This window comes from Rhinatrema bivittatum, chromosome 1 (genome assembly GCF_901001135.1).
Source record: "Rhinatrema bivittatum chromosome 1, aRhiBiv1.1, whole genome shotgun sequence".
Lineage (NCBI taxonomy): Eukaryota > Metazoa > Chordata > Amphibia > Gymnophiona > Rhinatrematidae > Rhinatrema > Rhinatrema bivittatum.
In genome coordinates, this window is record NC_042615.1 from 737,957,120 (window position 1) to 737,976,943 (window position 19,824).

General features: G+C 43.5%; 1 protein-coding gene across 1 annotated transcript in view; it reads left to right on the forward strand.

Moving 5' to 3' along the window:
* LOC115100951 overlaps positions 1-7,223 on the forward strand; it is a 56,938-nt gene extending 49,715 nt beyond the window's left edge. Inside the window, exons 4-5 of the mRNA XM_029620074.1 lie at positions 6,169-6,592; positions 6,736-7,223. Of these exons, the coding sequence (XP_029475934.1) occupies positions 6,169-6,592; positions 6,736-6,870 (559 nt within the window). The 3' untranslated portion in view covers positions 6,871-7,223. The remainder of the gene's footprint in view (positions 1-6,168; positions 6,593-6,735) is intronic.
* Positions 7,224-19,824: the final 12,601 nt, after the last annotated feature.

Genomic DNA, 19,824 nt, shown 5'->3' on the forward strand with positions numbered 1-19,824 from the left:
TTGCAAAGTTTTGAAATGGAATTTGAAATGTCAAATTTGATGTAACAGCACTCTAATAAGAGTAACTGCCTAATTAGGCTCTTGTCATGGATGTTGGAGGATGGTCCCTAGGAATTCTTCTCTGGGCCGAATCCTTCCTAGGATAGCAAGTATTCCTATCTGTGACCTCGATTCCTAGAATCAAGGACCTCACAAACTTGGTACATGGTCTCATCTTTGGTGGCAAGCTGAGGAGGCTCTGGGGTTCTCCGGCAGGGCCAGGAGAGTACTAGAAGGGAGATGTGGAAGGAATTGTGTACCTTCAGAGAGGCAGGTATGCAAAGCTAATAAGTTATGGGCGCTATTTGTCAGAGCACAGCGAAGGGACCAATATAACGCAGAGCCAGCGCATGGATGAGACCCTCAGGCGAATGTGCTAGGTGCTGAGCCATACTTTTTCTCCTCGCTGGAATTGGGGCACTGGTCTTTGATGGTGGTCGGCAAATTTCTTGGCCATCAGGTCCACCTCCTGGTTCATCCATTGAGTCTGAATCCATAGTTCTTTCAACTTTAAAGCTGTCATCTGGGCGGCCAGGGACAGGATGGACAAGGAAAGCGGTAAGGGTGGAAGCGGCTGCTTCCCATAAACGATTTGGAAGGGTGATGCACCAGTAGCAGTACAGGGGTGTGAGTTATGTGAAAACTCTGCCCAGGGGAGTAGATTGGTCCATTCATCCTGACGAGCATTGACATAAGTTGTTAAGAATTGTTTCAGGGCATGATTAGTCCGCTCTGCTTGGCCATTTGCTTGGGGGTGATAGGCAGTCATGAAATCCAGAACGATTTGGAATTTTTTGCAGAGGTTCTGCCAATACCTAGCGGTAAACTGGGGATCCTGGTAGGAAATGATACGTTGTGGCAGTCCATGCAGATGAAAAATGTGTTGTACGAATAACTGTGCCAGTTGGGAAGCTGAGGGGATGCTAGGCAATGCTGTAAAATTTGCCATAGAAAAGCGGTCAACTATCACCCAAATGGCTGTGTTGCCCTCTGAAGCGGGAAGATCCACAATGAAGTCCATGGAAATGTGCATCCAAGGTTCTTCAGGGGCAGGTAATGGATGCAATAGGCCCTGTGGTTTTCCCACTGGAGTCTTCTGCTGGGCACAGACAGGGCAAGAATCTACATAAGCCCGAATGTCCTTATGCATCTCTGGCCACCAGTAAAACTGTTGGAGAAGGGCCTGCGTCTGGGCCCATCCAGGGTGGCTGGTGACGTGGGAATCATGAGCCCAGCCTAAGACGAAGTTTTCTGGGGATGACCATCTTACCTGGTGGCACAATTTGGGTGGCAGAGAGGATGACGCAGGCTGGATCTATGATATGCTGTATAGGTTTGACATGATCCTCCAGAGAGCAGGAACGGGAGAGTACATCCGCTCTGAGGTTCTTGGTCGCAGGTTGATAACAGCTCGAAATCAAATCCTGTGAAAAAGAGCACTCAACAAGCTTGGCGGGGGTTAAGACGTTGTGCTTGCTAGAGGTGTACGAGATTTTTATGGTCCGGGTAAACCGTAATACAGTGTTGTGCCCCCTGAAGTCATTTACACCACTCTTCGAATGCGAGTTTTATGGCCAAGAGTTCTTTATCACCTATGGCATAATTCCATTCCACCGGGGAAAACTTCCTCGAGAAGACAGAGAACGGGTATAGGGTTCCTGCTGAGTCGTGTTGGCTGAGCACCGCTCCTACTCCCTCGGAGGAGTCATCCACCTCCACTGTAAACGGAAGCCTGGGATCTGGGTGCTGGAGGCATAGCTTCTGTAAGAAGGCCCCTTTGAGGGCTCGAAAGGCTTCTACTGCCTCGGCGGACCAGTTCTTTACGTTGGCCCTCTTGCGGGTCAGGGACGTGAGAGGTGCGGCCAGCCTGGAATAGTTCTGGATAAAACTGAGATAATTCGCAAAGCCGAGGAACCGTTGAAGAGCTCGTAAACCCCTGGGTTGTGGCCAATCCTGGATACACTTAAGTTTAGCTGAGTCCATCTGAAAACCACGGTTAGAGACAATGTAGCCTAGAAAAGGCAGGGACTCCTTTTCACCTATGCACTTTTCCAACTCTGCATACAGGGGGTTCTTCCTTGGGCTTTGTAGCACTTAGGCAACATGTTGGTGATGAGCGTGCAGATCCTTGGAGTATACCAAAATGTTGTCGAGATGAGACAATCTCGCATTCTTAGAGGAGGTCTCAGAACACCTCATTCATGAGATTTTGGAAGATGGCGGGAGCGTTGGTAAGTCCGAACAACATGATCAAGTACTTGTAGTGGCCGTTCGGAGTGTTAAACGCCGTCTTCCATTCGCCATCCTCCCATATCCTAATCAAATTGTAGGCCCCCCCGGAGGTCCAGCTTCGAGAAGACTTTCGCCCCTTGAAGGCGGTCAAACAGTTTGGCTATGTGAGGAAGCGGGTACCGATCTTTCATGGTGATAGCATTCAGGCCGTGAAAGTTGATACAAGGCCGCAGGGTCCCATCCTTCTTACTGACAGAGAAGAAGCTGGCTCCGGCTGGGGAGGTGGATCCTCGGTGAATCCCTGTGAAGATTCTCCCAGATATATTCGGACATAGCGTGGGTCTCTGGTAAGGATAGGGGTAAACCCTTGTCGAGGAGGTGTGGAGCCAGGAATCAGATTAATGGCGCTATCGAAGTCCCGGTGTGGAGGCAGAGTATCAGCTGCCTTTTTAGAGAATACATCTGTGAATTGGCCATATTATGGAGGCACTCCTTCTAGGACTGGAGTACTGGAACAATAGGACAAACCCACAACTCTTTTCAAGCAGATCCTTTGGCAAGCGCAACCCCATTGGGTCAACTGTAGCAAGCTCCAGTCAAACTGGGGGTTGTGCTGTTGAAGCCAAGGTGTACCACTGGATGGATGGTCTTCGGAATGACGTAGAAGGAGAGGCATTCCAGATGGTGCGGATCGATACGGCATTCCAACAGAATGCGACGCATGATCCTTCCTGGAAGGGGATCCCTGTGGATGGAGGAAAGGGACAGGGGACTTGGACATAGATAGGTGGGAATTAGCAGCTGCTGCACAATGTCCTGCATCAAGAAGTTCCCTCCCGCTCCAGAATCTACTAAGGCTAGTGTCGGGAAATCACATCCTTCAAGGGAGAATGTCACAGGGAGTGTTAATGGGGGAACTGGCATGGTCAGGCCTAGGGCCACTCCCCCAGTGGAACCTAGGCCCAGGAGTTTACCGGACAGATGGGACAGTGAGCAGTGAGGTGCCCGGAGCCCCCACAGTAAAGACAGAGGCCCACCCAATGACGCATCTGCCATTCTTCGGGAGTCAAGGGCCCTTGACCTAACTGCATGGGTTCCTCAGTAGGTCCCTCCGAAGATGGGGGAGGCCGCGAGATGGGTGAGGGGTGTCGGGGGCGACTGGGGGCCACTGTATGCCTACTCAGGCCCTGTAGCTCATGAGCCCTCTCCTGCAGGCGGCAGTCTATCCTGCCGGCCATCTCAATGAAGGCATCCAGGGAGGTGGGAAGTTCCCAGGCCGCCAACTCGTCCTTGATTTTCGGGGATAATCCATCCAGGAGAATAGATCTAAGCAGGCCTCCACCCAATAGAGTTCGGTAGCTAGTGTTCTGAATTTGATGGCGTAGTCCGTCAGCAATATCCTCCCTGGTGGATATGCAGAAGTTCGGTGCCTGCGGCTGCTAGCCATCCTGCCTTCTCAAACACCGTCCGGAACAAGTCTAGGAACCAGGGAAGATCCTGCAGAATGGGATCAGAGCGCTCTCACAAGAGGCCAGAGCCTTGCCCTCAAGTAAGGACAGGATGAATGTCTGGTTCCTAGACTTGTGTGATAGGACTTTATCTAGCTATGTGATGTTTTGAGAGAGAGAGAGAGAGAGAGAGAGAGAGAGAGAGAGAGAGAGAGAGAGAGAGAGAGAGAGAGAAAGAACCTAGCCATAATACTCTCATACTAGGTAGGTATTTATATCTCTATATGAGGCCCACCTAGCCACTCGAGGTGAGGTTTAGGTATTAGAGTAGGGGTTAGGGGCCACTTTGACATTCAAAGTGAGATGTATGAACAGAACAGTGCTCTCTTGTGAAGATTTCATGACCTTCGGCATGAGGAAACTCACCCAAAGATGAGATTTGTACAATGTTCTCTCAACCTAGCTTGATGGACTCTCTACCTGGGAAACATCAAGCTAGGTTGAGAGAACAGTAATGATGCCCATTATAACTTAATTTTCCTTCTCTTTAACCTAATAATATAAAAAATCTTTGAACAAATAAATCATTAAAATTACTCATATGATCTATACAGCAAACATTAACGGTTAGTTATATAGGCTTTGTATGCTAATACTCTTTTATTTATATTAGAAGTTCTAATTTTGAGTTTATTCCTTTGAATTAATGATAAAAATATATATAATATGCTTTATGAGATTTTCACATTGTTAGCTAGGAAAATCCTTATTTTAAGCATGTAGTAATTGCTCAGAAGTCTACCACAAAACTATGGGCAGATGATATTGCCTCTGCTTTGTGTAGCATGACAAATTACAATGTTTAATACAAATGTTAATTTTCTTATTATAAGATCTTGCCTAAGCCCTTGATTGTGCTTGAAGTAGAAAACATAAAACAATAACATAAATACTGAGGTAAATATTCAAAAGAATTGTCTGGCTTAATTTCGGGGTTGAAAATATTCTGCTGAGTAGGTAAATATTTTCTGAGCAAGCTATTGCCCAGAGGACATTTACCCAGACAAAATGAGTTGCAGCTGGAGATATTCCCAAGGTGTTGGTTATGCGTTAGCTGAATGGTGCTGATATTCAGTGCTGTGCAGCTAATATTGGCCAGGGAAATTGGTTTGAACCAAATACTTGTCCTAAACTTACCGAGATGACTATAACTGGGTAACTTTATCCAGGTATGTTTAGAGGCACTTTTTCCCAGATATGTGTCACTGAATATCTGCGTACAATTACTTGGATATAGTTATATGTATAACTTTGCTACTCACTGGGCTTTTCAATATAGACCTTACTGAATTCACAATGAATTGCAATTGCATGTATCTTTTTCCTGCAGATATAAATGCACTTTCACTCTTGTGTAGCTGGATTGCTGAAATGTCTATCACTGTATCTGCCATTAAGCTAAATGGGTGATAGGACACAAGCACATCAGTTAACATGTACTTTTCATAGGAATTATTCTAGCTTTTAAGCTTTTTTCACATTGTCAATCACTTTCAAATTTAAGCAACACTATGTGACAGGGAGCACTGTTTGAACAGTATAGAAATACTACAGCTAAACTGTGAATTATATTGCTAAAGGCTATGGGGTAGATTTTCAAAGGGTTACGTGCGTAATATATGCGCATAACCCCCGAAAACCTACCCCTGCACGTGCTCTGAGCCTATTTTGCATAGGCTCGGCGGCGCGCACAAGCCCCGGGACACAGGTATGTCCCGGGGCTTTGAAAAAGGGGCGGGAAGGGGGCAGGACTGCGGTCTGGGGGCGGTCCTGAGTCCTCCGGCACAGTGGCCGTGCCGAGGTTCGCGCGCTGGCAGCTGGCCGGCACGCGCAAGATACGCCTGCAAGAGGTAGGCGTAAAAAATAAAATAAGGTGGGGGGATTTAAGTAGGGCTGGGGGGTGGGTTAGATAGGGGAAGGGAGGGGAAGGTGGGGGGGACTGAAAGAAAAGTTCCCTCCAAGGCTTCTCCGATTTCGGAGCGACCTTGGAGGGAACGGGGAAAGACATCGGGGCTCCCCTCGGGCTCGGCGCATGCAAGGTGCACAAGTGTGCACCCCCTTGTGCGCACCGACCCCGGATTTTATAACATGCGCGCGGCAACACGCGCGCACAAATGTACCCCACGCGCGTACCTTTTAAAATCTGCCCCAAACTGTGGCTAACCTTCATTGGTTTACCTGTAAAAAAAAGTTTATTTAATGTTATGAATTTAATTTTTCTTATATTCCATTAATTGCAATAAAATGGTTCAATGTGGATTACAATTAACATTCACAGTAGCATAGAATAAACATGCTATATCATATAAACAGGTTGTCAGAATTATAGTAAAATATTTATCTGTGCAGTAGCTGCAGTAATAATGTATCTCTTTTTTTTTTTTTTTAGGTTTTACTGGGACTTAATAATGCTTATAATGATGGTTGGAAATCTTATCATAATACCAGTTGGAATCACATTCTTTACAGAACAAACAACAACACCATGGATTATTTTCAATGTGGCATCTGATACAGTTTTTCTGTTCGACTTGATCATGAACTTTAGAACCGGAATTGTGAATGAAGACAGTTCTGAGATAATACTTGACCCTCAGGTCATCAAGATGAATTATTTAAAAAGCTGGTTTGTGGTTGACTTCATCTCATCAATACCAGTGGATTATATCTTTCTCATTGTAGAAAAAGGAATGGATTCAGAGGTGTACAAGACTGCTCGAGCACTTCGCATTGTGAGATTTACAAAAATCCTCAGTTTATTGCGTTTGTTACGACTTTCAAGATTAATTAGATATATACATCAATGGGAAGAGGTAAGATTCATCTGTGTATTCCTAATTCTCCATGCAATGCTAATATTTCAATCTACTCATCTGTTCCAGATTATCAAAAGATAAATGGTTGCTGGTATTGAAGGTGGTATGTTACCTAGTATTCTGCTTCTTCTTTTGTCCAGTCTCTACTTTCTGCTGGCAAGCACATTTCAATATTCATGAGTTGGCTTCAGCAAAATCCCACATCATGCAGGGCCATCCTCAAGCAATGGGAAGAACAAAAGAAAGGTTATATAATACATTTTAATTTGGTATGATAGAAAGTATTTCAGTGCCCCTTTGGAGGTAATTTTCAAAAGAGTTATGTGAGTAAAAGTAGCATATATTGTAACAATTTTCAAAAACCCATTTATATGTGTAAAGTCCATTTACACATGTAAAATCTTTTGACAATTCATCCCTATGAAGTGAATTTTCAAAAGAGTTATGCATATAAAAGTCAGCATTTTCAGAAGTCCATTTAAATATGTAAAGTCCATTTATGCACATAAAACCTATTTTTACCCTTTTTAAAATCACCTCCTTTGTTTTTTGTAAGAGATCAATACCTCAAATTATCTTTTCGAACATTTGTTGTAATTGTATGGTTAACATATATGCTATATACTGTCTACTCAAAACAGGCCAATGCAATACAGACCCACTAAAACTATGCATTCAAACTGGACACTCGCTTTCCTAACATATGCCCATCCACCTCTCAAAAGCGTGAGATGCAGCAGGCAAATGAGCTGCTGTGTTAAAAAGGAGGCACTAGAGGAAATTGTGTGTGCCTAGCACCTCCTGGCATCATGCGCCCAGGAGAAGTGGCTGCGCGTGGGTTAGGAAAATGGACGCTTAGTTTTGTGAGCATGTTTTCCTAACCCGTGCATAGCCACTGGTTAGAAAAATGGATACTTGTTAATTGAGCTTCTGCTCCCTAAACTGACCTCCGGCAGGACATTTAAAACAATTTTTTTTTTACCTTAATCCTTTTTTTTTTGGTTCCTCCAACTTAGTATAGTCAGAGGAACTACAGAAAAGCAGTATTTTAAGGGCTCCTCAAGACTTAATTCCTGGTTCGGGGCAGGCATTATTTTTTTAGATTAAAAATGTGCACATCAGGCACACATTATTTTTTACATACGTGGGTAATAGCAATTGCATTATCAACGTGAATTTACATGTGATGAGCACTATTAGCTACGTGCTGATTTAGACATGTGTTTTGGATACACTAATCCCCTTATTGCATAAGGGGTTATGGGCATGTGTCCAAAATGCGTGTGCAAGCACTTGGTAATCTGTGTGCTAGGCTCAGCATATGATATTGCATCAGCCAGTAAGATTTTTATAGGAATAAAATAGGGATCTGATGAGGGCTGTGATGGGAATGCTTCTGCTGTAGATCCTGGAATTGGACTGAGGTTATCAACCTATTTTGCATGGGCAATCTCTAAGTTCTTTCTGATATGAGCTGGTTTTGAACCAGTGATATAGGGATGAAAGCTTTTATAATGCTGTTGAGTCATCTAGACTCCACAACTAAATTTCATAACTTTGACCTTGATTTATCAATCATTTTCTCATGTGTCAGTGGGAAATCCTTTTAGAAATTTAGCTGGGTAGTGCTCATATATATGTTAGCCCACTCTCACCATGTTTCCAGCTGAAACCACAAATATTTTATGTGGCCAGAATTGCCTGGACAAAGGGGATATACTTTTAAAGGACAGATGGTGATGGTAGCAGCACTTGTATGATTGGGAGTGGGCAATGCCAACCGGTTATGAGGCAGATGTGCAGCAGGAATCGCAGGAAGGGGCCGAAGTCGTAACGCATGCCCCAGCACCGTGCAGAAGGTTGACCCGACTAGCGCTGCTAGTAGAGGGAGCAGGGCTGAGGAGAAGCCTGGGATTTGAGGAGAGGGATCGGCACCATGGAGTCATTGTTGCAAGAGAAGCATTGAACCGCTGGCAGATGAAGCATCTTGAGCGCTAGCAGTGGACATTGGTGAAGCTCCAGTAGCCCAGCAGGTGGGGGCCGAGGCCCATGCCCAGGGCAGCAGGGAGGTCCCAGCCACAGAGGACGGCATGCAGTTGGCTTCATGGACTGGACCGGGATTCATGACCCTACCAGGCACATGCATGTGGACAGGGCAGGTTCCAGCCCAAGCGCTTCCCCATGGATGTGGCACTGGACTTGCTGGCATAACAGGCATGCTGTGGATTGACCCACGAGGTAATATTACAGAGGGAAATGCTTTTTTGTAGCTAAACTCTCTAATGGCATATAACAAGATCACATACACAGAGAGATCACATATATTCAAATTATCAAAATTTTTATTAGAAATCACAAGGTGTTTTCCCTATCTAGACATTTAAAATCTAAACTCACACACTCATTCATCAATCACACTTCATATAAAAACATCTACATACACAAATAATGTTTACTGGTCAATGATTACAATTGATTATAATCAGTATAACAATATCAAACATGTAATACTATTTTTATATCCAAAACCCTTCTCTTATTTGTCCAACAAAGGATCTCCTTGTTTCGCCTAAATGATCAGGCTTCCTCAGGGACTAACAATATCCTGTAGCCGGTTATATCTCTCAGGACCTGAAGTCTAATTCCTACACTTTCAAAAGTCATAAATATTCATTAACTTTCCTTATATCACCAATATGACCAAAGGTAATTGCTACTCCAAACACTTTCCAAGATTTGCTTCCAACCGCTACTTTTTTACATGTCTCTCGATAGTATAAGTCATGACAAGACAAACCGCTACTCGTTCCAATCCTTTAAATAACCTTTAATTCCAAATACATCTAAACCAATCCATTTCAGGAACCTTGCAGATTGTGCTTCATTGTATCTGCACGTGACCAGACGCAACGCACTGCGTCAAGGATCCTTGACGCAGTGCGTTGCGTCTGGTCTGCAAGGTTCTGGTCTGCAAGGTTCCTGAAATGGATTGGTTTAGATGTATTTGGAATTAAAGGTTATTTAAAGGATTGGAACGAGTAGCGGTTTGTCTTGTCATGACTTATACTATCGAGAGACATGTAAAAAAGTAGCGGTTGGAAGTAAATCTTGGAAAGTGTTTGGAGTAGCAATTACCTTTGGTCATATTGGTGATATAAGGAAAGTTAATGAATATTTATGACTTTTGAAAGTGTAGGAATTAGACTTCAGGTCCTGAGAGATATAACCGGCTACAGGATATTGTTAGTCCCTGAGGAAGCCTGATCATTTAGGCGAAACAAGGAGATCCTTTGTTGGACAAATAAGAGAAGGGTTTTGGATATAAAAATAGTATTACATGTTTGATATTGTTATACTGATTATAATCAATTGTAATCATTGACCAGTAAACATTATTTGTGTATGTAGATGTTTTTATATGAAGTGTGATTGATGAATGAGTGTGTGAGTTTAGATTTTAAATGTCTAGATAGGGAAAACACCTTGTGATTTCTAATAAAAATTTTGATAATTTGAATATATGTGATCTCTCTGTGTATGTGATCTTGTGGATTGACCCACAGCAGATTCAGTTTTGGGCACTGGGGCCAGGCCCACAGGCCTGTAATGTATTGCCGATTACAAGATCAGTGGCCATGCAATGGGGTACCAGTTACCTAGGCTATTCAGGGGCATACAAGTGTATCCACCATTTTGGGCCCCCTATGCGCCACACATGCCTGTAACTGGAAGTGGCAGACAGGCATCTGCCCTATGAACAGACAGCATCGAGTCCAGAGTGGCTATACATATTCTTCAAGGAGACAACAGCCTGGGTGCGTCAGAAGAGCAGCAGAGCGACAATCATGCAGGGGGCCCTCCGGGTTGGCGGAAGCATCAGATGAGCTGGTGGTACAGGCTGCAGTGGACCTCAAACAGCCGGTGGCAGCAGACATTGCAACTAGCCGTGGAGCCGAAGCATCAGCTACAAGTGTATCAAGTACCTTATCGACCGGCAGACCAGCGGACACACCCACAGCATGCGAGGGCAGGGAACATGTGAGTGAACTCAGGGCTATGGGTAAAGGTCAAGGAGGGTCATCTAATACATTGACTGTGGTGCTGGGGGAGAAAAGGCCATGAGGGTGGGGCTCCAGTTCCAACATTTCATCTGGCTCATCGGATTCAGCATCATCCTGTGATGAGGGCACTCCCAGGCCGTCAGAGGATGTGACTGAGGCGAGCAGGGGGGCTACCCATACTGACTACTTTGTCCCAGTTGTGAGAGAGCATTCTCAGCGTATTGCATAAGAAAATCAAGAAGCGCATCTATGTGAACATTTTTAGTATAATGGAGGGGAGGAGGAAAGAACAAGATAGAAAAAAGGGCAAGAGGGGGGAGGAGGCAAGCGCCCCTATACAACGGTACTGAGGAATATAGTTAATTGGACCAGGGTTTTCCTCAGGATGATCAGCGCTGTAGGCCAGGACAATCCTGGCAGTACGGGCTGATATTGAGTTATACCGATACAATTCTTGTGGCGTATAGGGAATTTGAAGGGTAGGCTTGGCTGAACTGCGATGAGCGCTTCCAAGACAAGATGGAGGAAAATTAATTCATGTCTTGGGGCACTCAGGACGTAGGGCTGTGGCTTAGGTAGATGACGAGTAAAGCAGCCGACCCGAGAGCATGGGGAATGGCTGCGCAAAAAAAAAAAGCTATTTGGCTGGTGCATTGTCCGCACCTGCAAATAGTAAGGTCTGCTGGCGCTTTAATAAATCTGCTTGCAATTTTCAGGATTCTAAGATTTAAACACACCTTTTCTATGTGCGCGGGGTCTCAAAGTCCCCCATGTATAAACTGGCTATGTCGGGCGCCATAGACACCCCCATGGCCTCGCCCTTTATCTGTTTAAAGAACCGGTCACCCACACTGAAATAGTTCTGTGTCATAGCCCATGTCATAAGATCTACTACAAATTCCATGGGGGTCCTAATCCTCCTTTCTCTCCTGGTCATATAGTCTCAAACCATATCTTTCGCCTCTCCCTGTGGTATGTTGGTATATAGTGATGTTACGTCTAATGTGGACATCCACATATTGGTAGAAGGAATGGAAAATTCTTCAAGAATACTGAACATTATCTATTCTTAGATTGACACAAGGAGCAGCTTGCGTAAAATGGAGGCCAGAGTTCAGCCAATGGACATTCAAGAATAAACCGCTATACATACTAATGAACCAACGAGCCGATTGAAATCCAAAGTTGGTGTACAGATTTCCCCTGATGCAGGCGGCAGGATAGCTGCCGAAACGCCATGGTGTCGGGTATTTTTGATTAAGGACTGTTTATGCCGACAAAATGTAAGGTGGCTGCACACTTCATATGAAAAGAACTTCCCTACCCCCCCCCCCACCCCACCTTCCCTTCCCTTCCCCTCCACTACCTCTCCAACCCTTTTCCCCCTACCGTTTTCTTTTTTGTTTGTTTTGTTACAAAGCTTACTTCAGCCCTGGGGCTGAAGTAAGTTGTGCGTGCCAGCCGACTGCTGATGTGCGATCCCCAACACAGCGGCAAATGGCCGCTGTGCCGGAAGTCTCTGACCCTGCTCCCACCCCCGGAACGCCCTGCCCTGCCTGCCCAGCCCTCAGATCGCCCCTTTAGTAAAGCCCTGGGACTTAGACTCGTCCCGGGGCTTTATGCGCGTCGCTGGGCCTGTATAAAATAGGCCCGGCGTGCATAGAGTTTTAAAATCCAGCCCTAAGAGTGTACAACAGATGTGGACATTGTTAAAAAATACTGTTTTGGAAACACAGTCTAGATGTATTCCATGCATTCTGTTTGATTTTAAAATCCCTATATGTACCAAATCCGGGAGATACATGCGTGACTTGGGCTGGCGCGCACTGCGCACATTTTAAAAACTATGTGAGTATGCGCGTTTCTTCCGGTACGTACATGATGGCTCTACCGAATGACGGTATATAAAACTCAACAAATAAATAAAACTTTTCCACAGAAATCACCCCCCCCCCCCCCCAAGTTCTCTTTTATATATCTGCTAACTCTACCAGATTTTAAAAGACCAGCGAGAGCTCACTAGACGCCAACGGAAACACCCCACTCTAGGGGGGAACACATTCTAGGGAGCCCTTTCCTGCACAAAGGAAAGGGAACTCTCCCCAGATGTAGTCAGCCTGTATCTACCCTCTGCCTCTGTGCCTTGCTGCCATACATCAGATGACTCACTCAACTCCTTGTGGTGTTCTGGCCACTATCATGGTTCCTCAGTGTGTTGGTGCTAGTCTTTCTGCTTGCTATGTTCCCCCTTCATTGTGCTGTAGGATGTCGATGCCACTTGTCTTGCCGCTTTGCCTGTCATGCTGCCTTCGAGGGTTCATGCATCTTTTATCGGTGCTCTCTTTTGAAGCTGTGGTGTGTTTTTGACACTCTTGCTGCTGCTTTGTGCCTCTATTTAAACACTCTTCTTGCCACTCCTGGTACCCCTTTGCCCCTTTAAAGTACCTTAGGCTATTCATGCCACTTTGGTGCCACTTTGCCACAGTCTAAGTACCTTGGAGCTGTTTTGTTGTTCTGATGATTGCTCCCCAGAAGTTTCATCAAAATTGATAATAAAACCCCAATTCTGCAGCCAAAAATAGGCTGCAAATACTTCCCCCATTGACTTTAATGGGAAACGGAAAATGAATGCACGTATCAACGTATCGGGGCACCATTGAAAGAATGCAACGTATCTGGGCCCCGATGAATATGTATCCCAAATCCAACGAATATTTTCTGGCTGCACACCCCTATAAAACATAACATTGCAGAACTGTGAGGAAATATAATTATTTTATGTGTAAATAATTTAAAAAATGTAGAAATGATTGATAATAGCAGGGCACAAACTCTCACATTAGGTTCTTAATAATCTTACAGGAAGACAAAGTAAATGTTTATATAGTAAATCAGATGTATTAAATATTTCATTGTGTACCGAGGATCCAGATTAACATTTGCACACAAGCATAGAGTGAGAGAACACTATTAGAAATCAGGCTCTAAAAGTTACTCTTATGTATTGGGGCTATCACCAAAGTAGAGATTCTTCTCTATTGCTGAGGTAAAATATTTTTTGCTGTTTTCTCAAGTATTTATTTGTAGGAGGTTAAAAAAACCTAAGGAGATAACTCCTTTTTTAGGGGAGCTTTCATTTTGTTCTGAAATAGTATGTGTTTTCTTTATTTTTATCATACGGATAAGAAATGTGACTTTTGAAAATTGAAGAAGTGTAAGGTTTAGAATCTTTCTCTTGTTTATGATTCATTACTGTATTAATGTTTTTATATCATTAATTATCTTTGATTAATGAATTCTAATAACTTTGGAATTCATTGCCTGAATAGCTCAGAAACTCCGTATATGTAAAAACATTAAAGAAGCTTTTAAAAATGTATTTATTTCAGTTTAATTCATGACTAAGAGACCCTATATACATACTTTTTAATATGTAATATGTAACACAGCACCTACTAATTCACAATCAAAGGATTTGACCAGTTTCTTGATTATAAGGCTTTTATCGTTTTTATTGTTTTATATTATTAATTTGTCTGTTGTATGTGAATGATTATCTTACTTGTTTTAGATGTTATATGATTTTATGAACATCTTTTATTGTACACCACATTGAATTTTGACTAGGTGGTATAGAAATTATTTTTTTAAACTTCTCTTTATTAAAGTTTTATATCATATTCCATGAAAATAACACACCAAAACACAGATACATTGCTAGGAAAAACAAAAAAGGCAAATAAAAAATTTCCATACAATGAATATCAAGTCTTCATTATAAAAAAGTAAAAAAGGAGGCTTACAAGAAAAAAAATCAAAGAGAAAATAATATACCCATAACGGCAATGGATTGTCCAAGCGAACCCACCTAACCCAGATAACTGAGATAACATCAACTGCTGTGAGTTATCCTTCAAAATGATCTCTAAATGAAGAGGATCAATGAAAATAAACTTCTGAAAAACTACCTCACATTTTGTAAAGTTTGACTGGCAACACTCACCCTAGGGAGCAACCAACCCCATGAGACAACACCAGGCTTCTATCGCTGTGATGGTGCCACCATCATGCTCCCAGCCAGTGATGCCACACCTCTCGTAGATGTGTACATGTGCACCTGTGACATATTTCAAAGTCCTGTAGTGGGAAAGAGATACACGGCACTTACTGATGATGAGAGCGCAGCAGGGTATTTAAACCCCAGCTGTGCTCCTGACAGATGCCTCAGCAACAGGTCCTCCTGCCTTGTAGTGCATGTTGCTATTTCCTTGTGCCTTGCCTCGCTGTCCATGTCACTTGCCTAGTTAGCTTGCTGTTTTGTCATGCTTTGATTCTGTCTCACTTTGCTTCTGTTGCCTTTCCCTCTCCGCCCTGCCTTGTCTTGGTCCCCAGGGTCTTGTCTTGCCATGTCTTGTCTGCCTTGGTTAAATTTCTGGTTCTGACTCCTGCTACGGGTTTTGACTATGCTCATGGAATGCCATCTGCTGGGATCCGGATACTATTGCTTGCTGTCTACCCCGACTTTGGTCTGGACCCGGATATTGATTGCTCGCTACCTGCACCGACTTCGGCCTAGATCTGAATTCTGGTTTTTGGCTGTAAGTCCTGACCACTGTCTGCATCTTGTCTTCATTTGTCCACTATTCATGGGACATTTGCCTAAGCTCTGCCGGCCCCTGGAACACAAAGGCTCATCCTGCAGGGAACAGGACTGGTATAGGTGAAGCTCCTGCCCCAGTCTCAGTAAGAGTGAGTTCACTAGATGTTAGTGTGGGCCTAGTGAAGTCATCAGCTAGGTTGCTTCAGCCACACCACAGCCTAAGGCTTCACATCCATGACACATTTTCAGGGAAACTTCAAGAAGAAGGAAGCACCCAAATCTATTGCATGCTGTTTAGTCTTCCTTCTTGCTTAGGTTTTCTTGCAAATGTCAGGAAAAACCAAAACCTTCTGTCTGCAGAATATTGCATTTTTGAAATACTGTTGAAAAACAATATTTTTAACAGCCTCAAGAATAGCATGTGAGGTAATATTATCCTGAGAAGATTAAGAATATTAGATATATCATAACTATCGGAAGGGGCCAAAAAATCAGGGAAACCCTCATCCAGATTTTCAATCTTACTGAAGCTTGGCCTATAATAACAATTAGAGCGCAGAAAATTTGTATCAGATAAACATTGCATTATTTCTACTACATATCTTTTAAATAATTGTAAACCTGACAGAAATCTCATCTTTGGAAAACTTAAAAAGGGAAAATTCTTAGATCTCATCCTAGTTTCACAAAGTTCTTGTTTAAAATTTAAACTCAGATTTTCCTTAATTGCAGCTGTGGCATTAAGCTGTAGTGTATTAATAGTGGCAGGATGAGATAATGCATGAGATGACAGTGAAAGGGAGGAGATTTAGGAATAATCTTAGGAAATATTTCTTTACAGAGAGGATGGGTGGAACAGCCTCTCAGTGGAAATGGTGGAGACAAAATCTACCTGAATTCAAGAAAGTATGGGATAAATACACAGGATCTCTAAGGAAGTGTTCTAATTAATTGGACAGATGGACAGTCTGAATGGGCCATGCATTTTCTTTCTGCATGAGATTCCATAAATTTAGAAGAAAAAGACCTAAAAGCAATTTTATGTTAACTGATAATTTAATCATGAAAAGAGGTGAAAAATTAAGAATTCTGCTGGGAAGAATATAATGACAAAGGGATAGATTTTAATAGACGTACGCACACATGGACGGGCCACACGCACATATGCGCAAGGGGGGTACAGTTGCGCAAATGTTGCGTGGCATCGCATTCCGGCCTTCCCCAGTTCCCTAATGCCTACTCTAACCTACCTTCCCCTTCCCCTCTCCTCCCCATCCTTTAAACCCTTTCTCCTACATGTCGATTTTTTTATTTTGTTGCTTACTGTTCCAACGAAACAATAACAACTTGTGCGCGCCTTCCGACCATTCCCCGGTACAGCGGCAAATGGCCGCTGTATTGGCTGCCTTTAGCCCCGCCCCTTCCCGTCCCTTTAACTGGGCCTGGCACTTTGACGCGTAACAGAATGAAGCTGCCTTATAATACAGAGATGTATGAAAGTAGATCTGATAACTGAGGAGATCTAGGTCTCCACTGATAATTTTCAGTTTAAATAAATCCCCTTTTTAGGCTTCAAGTCCAACCCTATAACCACTGGAAAAACAGAAAGGGGACATTTACATTTTATGACCCATACTAGTTTGGACTTTGCTGGGTTTAATTTTAGCAAGTTGGAGTCCAACCAGAGTGCATCCTCTGCAAAGCAGGAGTTTAATTTAGCAATAGCTGGTACCTGGTCATTGTCTATGTGAATATATAACTGAATATCATCTGTGACAAAATGGCCATCCATGCCATGCTGCTGGATGACATAAATCAGTGACTGAAAGCATAGATTAAAAAGCAATGTGGACAATATAAATCCTTGCTGGACACCCCACTGTAGTTGTTTTAATGCATTATGTTCATTTAGTAAAAAATACCTCAAACCATTTATATGCCACTCTTGTAATGACAGTGTTCTTAAGATGGTAGAGCAAAATTCAATAGTCCAAAGTATTAAATACAGTGACAGGTCCAAGAGCGCTAGAAGAGTGTCTCACCCTCTGTCCACTTGCACTCAAATACTGTCTGCCAAGCAGTTAAGACTCTAAGTTGACTTTGGGGTAGATTTTATAAAAGTACGCCCGCGCGTACTTTTGTTCGCGCACCAGGCCAAGCCGCGCAGCCTGCCTCCGTTCCCTCCGAGGCCGGGCCGGCTGCCGGCGTGCCATGGTCCGATCCGGGAGCTGGTCCGGAGGCCACGGCCATGCCCCCGGAATGCCCCCGATGACGCACCGGCCGCAACACGCCCCCGATGACGCGTCGACCGCGACACGCCCCCGACACGCCCTAATGCACGTCCCGGGGCATTGCGCTCGCCGGCAGCCTATGCAACATAGGCTCGGTATGCGCAGGGAGAGCTTGGGGCAGGTTTTCGGGGGGTATTCTCTATGGGGCAAATTTTCAAAGGGGTACACGTGTAAGATACACGCGTACCCCTTTGAAAATTTGCCCCATAGAGAATAGCCACTGCTATTACTAGAAACAGCATGAAATAGACTTAGGGGCAGATTTTTAAAAAGTACGCTCGCGCATACTTTTGTTCGCGTAACCGGCACAAAGAAAAATCCGGGGTCGGTGGAGGGAACTTTTTATTTGAACCCCCACCTTTCCCTCCCTTCCCCTATCTATCCCACCCCCCAGCACTAACTAAATCCCCCTCCCCTACCTTATTTCATTGAGTTACGCCTGCCTCTGGCAGGAGTAACTTGCGCGCGTCGCCGGCTCCCTGCCCCGTCACAGGCTGCTATGCTGGAGCACTCGGCCCCGCCCCCGGACCGCTGTCATGCCTCTGGACATGCCCCCGGACATGCCCCAAGTGCTGCGCTGCCCCCGACATGCCCCCAAACAAAGCCTCGGGACTTACGCGCATCCCGGGGCTTTGCGCGCGCTGGTGGCCTATGCGAAATAGGCGCGCTGGCAGGATTTATGCGCGCAGGGCTTTTAAAATCTACCCCTTCATTTTTTGGGTACTTGACAGGTTCTTATGGCCTGGATTGGCCACTGTTGGAAACAGGATGCTGGGCTTGATGGACCCTTGTTCTGACCCAGTATGGCATGTTCTTATGTTCTTATGTTCTTATCTCAGTCCCATATCCAGACTGAAAAACTGACTGAATTGAATGGAGAACCTGGCATTCACCCAAGTATACTTGCAGTAAATAAACCACTTTCTTAATCACTTATCCCAAAACACTCAGTTCCAAACCTCAATCAAGAGATTGAAAAGCTGGTTCTCCATGTCTGCCTAAGAGGCAGCAAAGACCTCATTCATATTATTGTACATAAAATTCCACATGAAACCAAATTATGAGGCACCCAGCTCAGAAAAGGCACATTGGACAGTTCAAATTTAACTAAATATGGTTGGACCATGGCAAAGCACAGATGCAGATGGTCTCCTTATTCCACAAACAAACATAGACAATGAATCCTTCTGACCTGTCTGCTTGAACCATTACATTAGAACTATAAGTTTTACATCCCAAGCTCTCTTGCTATCTATTGTGAATTTGATTCAGTTTTGACTGTAAATTTCTTTCAACCAATGTACTGTAACTGATGAGTTAAAACTTGTTTTGTAATCTACCTTCAGACTATTTGTGGAAAAAGGAAGAATATCAAATGTTTACAAATAAATAAATAAATATAAATATGTGTGTGTTATATATGCACTGGTACTAAAGAGTTTTTGATAGTATTCTTTAAGAGAATGCTTATGTTTTCCATACTATGCAGCCGCAAATCAACTTTACCTCCTTCCCTACACACATTATAACAGATAAGTGTGTGTGTCAATAAGAACTACTGTCATTTATTTATTTATTTAAAATCTTTTCTATACCGTCGCTAAGATATATACCATCGCAACGGTTTACATATAGGCACATAAAATAAGGTAAGTGAATGTGTACTATAGTACATTCTACAGGTGCCAAAAGGTTTGGTTACAATATATCATAAAAGGGGCACAATAGTTGGGTAGTGTAAGTCTAGGTGTACCATCGGTACTGTACATCGGTAATATTTATGTTTGTTATGAGCTTTAATAAAGTAATGTCATGTATGTTGTGAGATTATTGCTGTGTGCTTGTATTTTTTTGCATGTTCCTGTATGTTCTCTATTTTCTGGTCTCTTTAGAAAAGGCTTGTTTAAAGAGCCATGTTTTAAAGTTTTTCTTAAAGGTTTTGAGATTGCTTTGAAGTCTGATCTCAGGAGGCATTGTGTTCCATAATATGGGGCCTGCTAATGATAAGGCCCTTTCTCTTACTTGTGATAGTTTTGCTGTCCTTACTGAGGGAATGGTTAGAAGTGCTTTATTTGCTGAGTGAATGTTTCTTTGTGGAACGTGTACTCGTAATGCTGTGTTTAGCCAGTCTGCTTCTTTATCATGTATTAGTTTATGTATGGTACATAATACTTTGTATTTAATCCTGTATTCAATGGGTAGCCATTGTAATTTTGCCAAAGTTTCAGTTATATGGTCCCTTTTTCTTTTTCCGGTCAGTATTCTAGCTGCTGTGTT